We start from the raw sequence: 10,340 nt of genomic DNA on the forward strand, positions 1-10,340 counted from the left end.
CCACACCGTGGTCAGTATCTAGACAAATAAGTGCTGTTTGGGGGAGTACCACTCGTCTATAAAGTCATCTATAACTTTTTTCCTATGGCATATTTTGACTTGAAATTTTCCAGAAAACTTCTTTATGACCTATGTTTTAATGCTGTGTTGATTAAAATTATAAACTAAAAAGTTTGTCACCCTACTTCTTTAAGTAAACATAAAAGTAACTAAATCTGACGACACATTGTTTAAAAATTAACAACTTCTCTTTTAATTTGTCTAAACATCTGGGACCATTCACATTTTTATCTAAATTCTTCAAGGATGACACAATAAAATTTTCAAAAGGAAATATTTACAGCGACCAAAAATACAGCGAGTTAAAGTTGAAAAAACATCAAAATTTATTTTTCGCATTTTTGCATAAAGTCTGATTTTCCACTAATTTTAGATGAAAATAAACTTTATATTCGGATTCAGCGACCTCGAAAACATAAAGAATGAACAAAATTTGCCATTCACCTATTATGGTCTCTTTTTCGATGTCTAAGCCTCAAATTAGGGGTGTGCCGCTCGCCTATTATACAACGGCATGCAAAAGTTGCATTAGAAAATATTAACAAAAGGCTGAAAATATAGAATCGTGGAAAATCTTTTTTATTAAGTGATTAAACTTATAAGCCTTTATCTTAAGTAATGTGCTTTTACTTACCAGAGCCATTTATAACTATCTCACACAAACTTAAAGCACAATAAAAGATCTAATAAAGTTAATACGGACGTCAGTAATATAGGCCTGGATCCGCGTACCAAAAAAAGTTTGTAAAATAGAAGTAGGTTGAATGCTCGAATTTATGGAATCTATATAGGAATAAAAGGCAGGTTTCGAGCATCTAGTTTATTAAATCTGGCCCAAGTATACTTTCGCTAACTTAGCATTATCAGGGATTTCGTCAAATTAGGAAGATATCCCAGCAAAGTGCAACATTGGCAAGAAATTTTAAAAATCTGAAACTAATAAATACATATAACATACACTGGATAAACGACAAACAGATCAAAATTAATTAAATAAAAATTATGCTACATCTTAGCAAGTCAAAATGAAAGAACAATCTTTTATTGACTGATTGTTCTTTCATTTTGACTTGCTAAGATGTAGCATAATTTTTATTTAATTAATTTTGATCTGTTTGTCGTTTGTCCAGTGTATGTTATATGTATTTATTAGTTTAAAATTTTTAAAATTTCTTGCCAATGTTGCACTTTGCTGGGATATCTTCCTAATTTGACGAAATGCCCCTGATGATGCTTAGTTAGCGAAAGTATATTTGGGCCAGATTTAATAAACTAGATGCTCGAAACCTGCCTTTTATTCCTATAGATTCAAAAAAAAAAGTTTATTAACAGCAAGCTGAAAATTTGTTACTAGCTTAACGGTGTCTAATCGGAGAAAATTTGATGTACGGTAACACTGGAATAGGGCAAAGAATACACCAACTAGAAGCGACACTATAACGATTTTCGTGAACCAATTTTTTTTAAATAAAATATGTTATAATATGTTTTAATGTCAAAGTCAGAGAGTTTTGGTGACAGTGACTTTTGTAATTGTACAGAATCAGCGTTAGTTTTTGTATTTGTTATTTTAAACATAATTTTATATTTAGATTTAAGACTTTGTATTTAGATTTTATAAAAGTTTAGGTTTAATTTGTGTGTGGTGCGTGTAGTGGTTCATTTACTGTTGAAATGGCTAAGAACAAAGGAAGGTATTCTTGTATAATTTCGTGGTTGTCGCACAAAAAGCAGAGATTGTTTAAGCCTATTTTCAATCCCAAATAATCAGGAAAAAAGAGTATGGAGCAATTTTGTTAAAATATTTTATACATTATGTAAGATGTTTTATACTTGCATTATTTTTTCTCAATAGAGAAGTTTGTTATGTATACATAATGATAATCCTGCACTATAGCAACATGAGTTTCGTTGTAAGCATAAGATAGTGAGTACAAAGACATACATAATCATTTTTTAATTCCATTCTACCTTAAATTTACCATACCTTTGGTAAATTATAATAACTTGCCATTCCAAGCCGGCCCTGCATGCAACCTTTTTGTCAGTGCGACTATAATTTTGGTGATAAACATCAGAAATGAGTGAGACTTTTCTCAGTGTACTATTTACATTACTGTCAAATGATTACTAAAATTAAGTACATGCTAACATCATAAGAAATGCATAGGAACCGACTACGCTGTCGCTTCTTGTCGTTGATGTATTCTGTGAACAGGGAAAGTTTTAATTATTTAACAGGTTACAGGTTTCTAACGTCAGACTACGAAAACGTCCCATGTATTTTGTCGGACAGAACTTCCAGTTGATTTATGACACTTTCATTAAACTCTCATGCAAAAATCAGACTGCTATTTACCACCAATATAATTCCCGTCATTTTAAATGTTCTACGTGTCGGACTTATTAAAATTCCCAACACATTTTTCGGACAAACATTTTTTCATATATTATATTAAGTTTGCTGTTGAATAAACTTAAAAACAACCTGCTTATTTTGACAATCATAAACTTGTCAGGACGACACGTTCCACAATTATTAAAATACCATTCCACAATTAAAACTTCCCCTGTTCCAGTGTTCCCATACATCAAAGTTTGTCCGACTAGATACCGTGAAGCTATGAACAAATTTTCAGTTTGCTGTTAGTCAACTCTTTTTTGGTACGCGGGATCCCGGCCTAATAGTATTCCACAAGCAATCAAGTTTTATTGCCATAGCAACATTCTCGCGGATGACGCGAATTAGTAATCTCTACGCTATTTATATCTTATCAGAATTTCAGAAAGGGGTGATGTTTCTGACAGCTGATTGTCTCGGCAGTGCCTGATAAAATAATGTAGATAGTAACGTTGTGTTATTTGTGGTTGATATGATGTATTTGTGTAGATCGACCCCAAGAGATAAAAATGAAATATGACGGGGTTTAATGCTAGAGTGGGTATTTAGAACAAAAAACATCCGAATAAGTAAATCAATTTTTTAATACAGCACCAATAAACTTTTAATTTTTTGCATTGTGTGCTGCATGACCTCAGAAAAAATCTAAAATAGAATAATGAGTGGAAATGCATAATTAGATTTACAGTGCATAAAATGTATAAACAGTGGCGTGCTGGACATATAAATGAATCGGTGCAATCACCGAGAGGCCGCGGCCTCTTGAGGCCGGTCAAATAGGTTTTCACAAAAATTTTTAGATGTAACAAAAAAAAATATTTTTTTAATTTCTAATCAGATGTTAATTTTGCTAATAATATTAATACAACATTTAAAAAATCCAATTTTTTTAATTGTGAAATACAGCTTAAATAAATGAGTAAGACTCTATAGTCTATAATATACATCAATAGACTGTTAAAGATAAATATTATTTATTTTCATACATACAAGTATATTTATGGCTGTCCAATTTCCTTCAAACATGTATGTACTCTGACTCTGCAGAATTAAAAAATGGAAAAACGTCTTGCTCATTTTTGACCGAATTATTGAAAGTATCTAAAAACGATTTGATCAAGACAAATCAAATCGTTTTATGATGATATAAGGACTCTACATCCTAGAAATTTTGATACAATAAAAAAATGGTATGGTTATAGAAGCTTTGAATGAGCTTAAATATGATGAAATAATCGACGAATTTGCTCAAAAATCTATTTTAATGCGGAAATTATTGATGGAGAGTTAAGCAATTATTTTATAAAATTATTGCAAAAGAATATTTAGATTATTGCGTTGTATTAACATTTTAAATATTGTTAAATTAAAGTACAGTAAGGTCTCGTTTTATGCAGTGGATACGTTCTACAGAAAAGCGCATATAAAAAAATCGCATTATAAAAGACTTGACTTGAATTGAAAAAGTAGGGATACGTTCCGTAATTTTCTAAAATCACATAAAACCAAACAGTTTGTCCACCAAAATTTCAAATAAAATCTTAAAAAAGTAATAAAAAAATAGGCTTACGATATTGAGATGGCAAGAACCTCTTCTAATGAAAAGTGAAACTTTACGACACTTACTTTAAACGTTTCAATGTAGAAATGTAGAAATCAAAATGTGCTGCATATAAAGCTGCGTCCTCATTGGTAAATTTTTACGAGCGTATTGAACTAATTGTTTGTCGCAAAAATTTGCGTCGCGAATTTAATTGCTCGACCATCGAAAATTTGTTTATCGTTCGTTCACACTGCAAACCATATGCGACGCAAATCCTTTTATCTTCGCTCAAAAACCGACAATCGATGGAGCATATGCGTTGTGCGCGTCGAAAATTATTGCATGCGATGTATGCGACGAACACGTCGTAATTAGCACAATATACCTCGAGCACGCAAATAATTGCGACGAACAGTTGGTTCGTTGTAAATTTTTACCAGTGAGGACGCGACTTTATACTGCCACTTGAATTCAGCAAAATTTAAACTAGTTACGTGTAAAAATGAATGAAACACCGCTAAGAAAGAATTTAATTTCAAAACAACGACAGGTTATCCCTTTCAATGTGAAACTCAGAATGATGTCATAGCGACATCATTTAACAAGTGGAATCCCCAAATCAAATTGCAGACGCTCACTTTACTGGTATCTGGATGTGAATATGTAGTTAATAATATTAATTATAATAGTTGTTAATAATAGAAATTTTTGAATTAACTACAAACCGCACAACTTCAAAATCGCATTTAAAAAATCCACATAAAAATAGACCTTACTGTATTTGCACTGTACTTGTATTTGTACTCTCTTCTATAATTGATTTACTAAAATGCAACTTGCTACATAATTGAAAAATTCTCAATTTTATTTTACTTGTACCTTAATTACTTGAAATTCATATTATATTTATTTAGGAAATTATGGGTTCTGCCTTACTGCATACAATATTGTCATACATGTCAACTATTATTTGTAAGATTTATTATTCTTAAATGAAAAAATATAGCAAATTAAGAAAAAAATCATTGAATTTAAAGTTTTATGTTTCATTCAAAAATAATCTATATTTTTGTTTTTTTTTTGGTTTTTTTTAATACCGAATAAAACATCCTTATAATAGAAGGTAAAATGAGGATAAGAGGCCGCCTTTCTATAAATCACCGGGCCGCTTGAAAAGTTCCAGCACGCCACTGATAAATATCCATAAACATGTCAAAATCACTATATTAGGGGCCAGATTTACATAGTTACTCGGGGGGTTTTTAAGGTCGCTGAACATGCATACGCTATCAGAATCGACCCCTGGAAATCCTCGTGTCCAGGTTGATTAATTACTCTGGGGTAATCAATCAAATTGATGAAAAGAGATTACTCTGGGGTTTTTGAGATCGCTGAACACGGATACGCCATCAGAATTGACTCCTGTGGCACCTGATGCTCAGGGTTACAGCTAAGAAAGGTCATCTAGTAAAATGTCGATAGTTTTCTACATTAAATTGATGTAATTAGATTATCCGGCAAAGATTACTAGGAGGTTTGTTGTTATTTTTACTATGTATATCCCTGAGTATTGTGGCTGCATCAATTTAGTGTCGGAAATCCTCGAAATTCTACAGATTGGCGCGTATAGCAGAAAACCTGTAACGTTACAGACGTCACATCTTTGCTATTTTATTTTTAAATAATTATTTTGTTCTATTTTCTTTAATATTTCATTATTCTCTTCGTTTTAACTTGTTTTTCCGTTAAAAACCTGTTTGGCGCCCGTTCTATAGGCAACTTTCCTTTCATCTAACATCTAAGTCATCATACTAAACGTACTCCGTATACCCTTACTCTCTAGATATCTGTCTTTTAGTACGGAACATGCTTCTCCATCTCCTCATACTTTGCGCTGTCATGTCAATGAGAGTGGCAATTAAGCCCATAACATTTTCATTTATTTACACACTTTAATATTCTCTTGGTGTGAGTAGTTTGTGACATACTGTACCATTTATAACCTCTTTTTGTTTCTATACCTAACCTCGACTCTCCACGTGTCTTGACATCTTAATTTTGAATATTTCATTTCATTTATTGATATGCTTTTAGTAATCAAATAGTTTAACTATTAATAATTAATACTATTTGGTGTTGTATTTTCATTTAAATTTGAATTAACTTATTTACACGAGGAAGGCAAATAGTCCCAACTCTAGTTATTTTGCCTTTTATCGCGATAGAAAAGAGGTTTGCTTTATTGAGTGCAAAAACTGGAGCCTAGTAGTGTTCGTCAAAAGTAAGAGAAGCTAGTGCCTCTACAATGAATGGCTCGCAAGTTGTTCTACAATCAACCGCTCGTAAGTTGCCACTCAACCAACGGCTCGCTAGTTTGCCGGTGTAACAGCCTATCTTGTAAGGCTTTTTTTGTGTACGGACTTGGTGCAGTGTTAAATGCAGGTGAGGGCCCTCTTGAAGACCAAATGCAGGGATTGAATTGGTAAGTGGACCTCTTTGCGCCTCATTTAATTATTCTATTCCTTTTTTGCTCATGTTTGAGTTTTTTATTGAACCGGTGTCAGAGCTCCTTTAGAAAACAAAGAATCAGCCCCTATTTGAGATCCTAACATCAAAGATCGCACATTTTGGTCACTTCGAACGTGGATATTGTTTTTTTGAGGTGTTTTGATAGTCGGTTTTTTAAAGAATTTAAACTTTATTGTTTTTATAATTAATTGTTCATTAATTGTTGGGGTGACTTGTTTTTCCTCGTTTGTATACAATTGCTTGTTAACAATTAATTTTTGAGTATTATAAAAAAATTTGCATTTTGGAATAACGCCCAAAAAAAAAACATTGCCTACAGTTTTTTGCCTCTTTATTTCGTGTAGCAGGTAATGTTAATTGGTTGACCTTGAATGGTTTTCAGGTATTCAATACACAGAATTTTGTGAGTTTTCAAATTTTAAAGTCCTCGCCTTTACGGCAGCTTGATAAGAATTCTTGTTTTTTGATAAATTATTAAATTCAATTGTTTAGGTCATTAAACTTGTAAAATATTAGCTATTTAAAATTTAATTATAGTTAAAATTGCGTTCTCTTTATGCCAGTGGCAGCTTGACCAGGGGATCGTTGATTATTTGTATTTTTAATTTTATCGTTGATTACGTTAAACAAATTTTTATTCTTTTTTCTCCATAATGGCTGATAAATTGAAAAAATATACGTTTCAAAGGAGAATGGCAATGAACGATTTAGAAACGTTATTGCGTTTATCCAATTCTTCTCTTACAGAGGTTCATAAGCAGTCGCTTTTTCGTGTTCGGTACTCAGAGTTAGACGATGTTTTGGAGAGTTTTAATAAAAATCATCAAAACATCGTTACAAATCTTTTGAACTCTGAACCTACGGATGCTCAATTAGATTCTGAGGACATTATTCGTTCCCAATTTTTAAATGATTATTATCAGATCAAGGCTAATTTCGCGGATCTCTTTGAAAATGATGATAATAGTCAAAAAAATGAGCAAAATATCGCCGCTTCGAATGCAGTACAACCTCCTAGTAATGTTCGCTTGCCGCAGTTAGAATTAGTTAAATTTTCCGGTGAGTTTACGTCAGCAATTACTTTTTTTGACTTGTTCGATGCGCTTGTGCACCGTAGACCTAACGTTGATGATACGGAAAAATTAACGTATTTGATTCAAAGTTTAGAAGGGCCTCCTTTAAGGTTAGCTAAATTCTTGCCTTTAGCTAGAGAAAATTATGTTAGGATTTATGATAAATTAAAAAATAGGTATTTAAATAAACGTTTGCGTGCAATGGCACATTGGTGCAAAATTGAAGAAGCTCCCGCAACTATGTTTAAGAATTCTGATAGTTATAGTAATTAATTGATACCTTTTCGGAAAATTTATCAGCTTTAGAAAATTTGGGTTATAAAATTTCGGATTTTGTGTTAGCTTACAAAATTCTCACCAAGCTTGACGAGGAGACTCACCAACGTTTTGAATTATTACATGGGTCTAGTGAAATGCCTACTTTTATTCAATTATCTGATTTCCTGGAAAGTCAATGCACTTCGTTTGACTCATCCTTGTTGTCGCCTTGTTCTCCCAAGGATTCTAATAAAACAAATAAATCGCCTTATAAACACAATGCAAATAAAAATGGTTCTAAAGTCAATAATTGCTATAGTTTTTTTTCGAAGCCTAATGCGACGACTTGTTTGTTATGTTCTGCCGATCACCATTTAAAAGATTGTTCTTTATTTTTAAATAAATCTCCTTATGAACGGTACAACGCTTGTAAGAGAATGCGTCTTTGTTTTAAATGTTTAGAAAAACACGATTCTCGTAGTTGTAGTGTCACCTCTCGTTGTTGTCATTGTAATTCATCCCACCATAGTCTTTTACATTTTAAAAGTTCTGAAAGTGCCACTCAAGGCGCTACTTCTGTTGCTGCCGTTCCAACTACTGCTTCTTCTGATGCTCAGGTTAATACTGGAGCATTGAGCTCACATGCTGCATCATTAGGTACTGTTACCTCAAAAAACTCGAGCGTTTTGTTAGCTACTGCTGTGGTAGAAATTATGGATGGTTGTGGATTGTATCAACCTGTTCGAGCTTTAATTGATGGGGGCAGCATGACCTCTTTTGTATCTCAGTCTTGTATTCGTCAGTTAGGTATTAGACATTCTTCTGCTACCTTATCGGTACAAGGTATTGGTGCTATAAAAAGTACAGTGGTTGGTCGAGTTGATCTTCAGATAAAACCTGTGGATAGAGTGGATCCTATTTTTAATTGTGAGGCGTTTGTGTTGCCAAAAATTTGTGAGGACCTACCCGTTGTTAGTTTGGATGTTGGGCATTGGTCTTATATTGCTAATTTAAAGTTGGCAGATCCTCGGTTTCATTTATCTGGTAAGGTGGACTTATTGCTTGGAGCTGATATCTTTTCTCAGTTATTATTAGAAGGTAAAGTTCAAACTCCTAGAGGTATGCCTGATGCTCTTAATACCGTTTTTGGCTATGTCCTTATGGGTCCCTGTAGTTCGGTTCCTATGACATCTGCCACCTCGTTGTTTTGTCACGTGGATCAAATGGTTTCGTTGGAGGAGTCTGTAAAGCAGTTTTGGAGTTTAGAAACTGTTCCTGAAGTAGAATGTTCAGCTCCTGAAGATATTCTTTGTGAGAAAAATTTTGTTGAGAATGTTTGTCGAGACGGCTCTGGTCGTTATACCGTTGCTCTACCTTTCAGGGAATTATCTCCTGTTTTTCCAGGAATGTTTGAGTTAGCTGTAAATCGTTTTCTTTCCTTAGAAAAAAGGCTTTTGAAAAATCCTAGTGTTTATCAGGAATATTGTACCTTTATGAAAGATTATTTGGATTTGCATCATATGCAGCTTGTGTCAGAAACTTCTCGTCCATTATCTTGTTACTATATTCCTCACCATGCTGTATTAAAACCTGATAGTTTGACTACCAAGTTGCGAGTTGTATTTAATGCTTCTGCTCGAATTGGAAATCAGAATTCTCTTAATCAGTGCTTGTTTACTGGAAAGAAACTACAACAAGATATTTTAACTATTTTATTGGGTTTTCGACTTCATAAATATGTCTTATCCACGGATATTAAGCAGATGTATAGGCAGATACGAGTTGAGAAAAGTCATTGTGATTATCAGAGGATTGTTTTTAGATTCTCTCCTGATGAAGAGTTACAGGAATTTCGGCTATTAACAGTAACTTATGGTGTATCGTCTGCTCCTTTTCTTGCTTTAAGGACTTTGTTGCAGCTGAGTGAAGATGAAGGTAGAGAGTTTCCCCTTGCCGCTGAAGTTTTGCGTACGAGTACTTATGTTGACGATATAGTGTGTGGTGGTGATACCTTAGAAATTGCGCTAGATCTTCGGAATGAGTTGATATCCTTGTTATCTAGAGGTCAGTTTGAATTGCGTAAGTGGTCGAGCAATGATATGCGATTATTAGAAGGTCTACCGGAGTCGCATATTGGTAAGAAACCTATTTCCTTTGATGATAATAGTTGTTCGTCACCTCTAAAAATCCTTGGACTTGTATGGAATGCACAGTTGGATTGTTTTTCTTTTGAAGTGACAGCTCTTTTGGAACCAGTATAAGGAACAACTGTTATCCCTTGCACAGCTTGAAATACCTAGGTGCATGTTCGTGTCCAGGTATATTTGTTGTGAGGTACATGGGTTTTGTGACAGTAGTGAAAAGGGTTATGCCGCTGTTATTTATTTGCGTTTTGTTCTACCAGATGGTCAGGTTTGTGTCTTTTTTGTTTGCGCGAAGTCAAAAGTGGCTCCCATAAGAACTGTAAGCATTCCAC

At 33.5% G+C, this 10,340-nt stretch overlaps 1 protein-coding gene across 1 annotated transcript; it reads left to right on the forward strand.

The window, feature by feature from the left end:
• Positions 1-7,186: 7,186 nt before the first annotated feature.
• Positions 7,187-10,125, forward strand: LOC126888510 (uncharacterized). Its single transcript, XM_050656852.1, has 3 exons — positions 7,187-7,871; positions 7,949-9,395; positions 9,687-10,125. Exons 1-3 carry the CDS (start codon positions 7,187-7,189, stop codon positions 10,123-10,125), a joined length of 2,571 nt encoding a protein of 856 aa, XP_050512809.1.
• Positions 10,126-10,340: the final 215 nt, after the last annotated feature.

This window comes from Diabrotica virgifera, chromosome 7 (assembly GCF_917563875.1).
Source record: "Diabrotica virgifera virgifera chromosome 7, PGI_DIABVI_V3a".
Lineage (NCBI taxonomy): Eukaryota > Metazoa > Arthropoda > Insecta > Coleoptera > Chrysomelidae > Diabrotica > Diabrotica virgifera.

Bases quoted from the DNA above. Each gene is read 5' to 3' on its own strand.
- LOC126888510 (XM_050656852.1), top strand. From the start codon at position 7,187: ATGGCTGATAAATTGAAAAAATATACGTTTCAAAGGAGAATGGCAATG. The intron at 7,872-7,948 runs GTAATTAATTGA...ATTTTGTGTTAG, and splicing joins TAAGAATTCTGATAGTTATA to CTTACAAAATTCTCACCAAG. The intron at 9,396-9,686 runs GTCAGAAACTTC...GATTGTTTTTAG, and splicing joins TTGCATCATATGCAGCTTGT to ATTCTCTCCTGATGAAGAGT.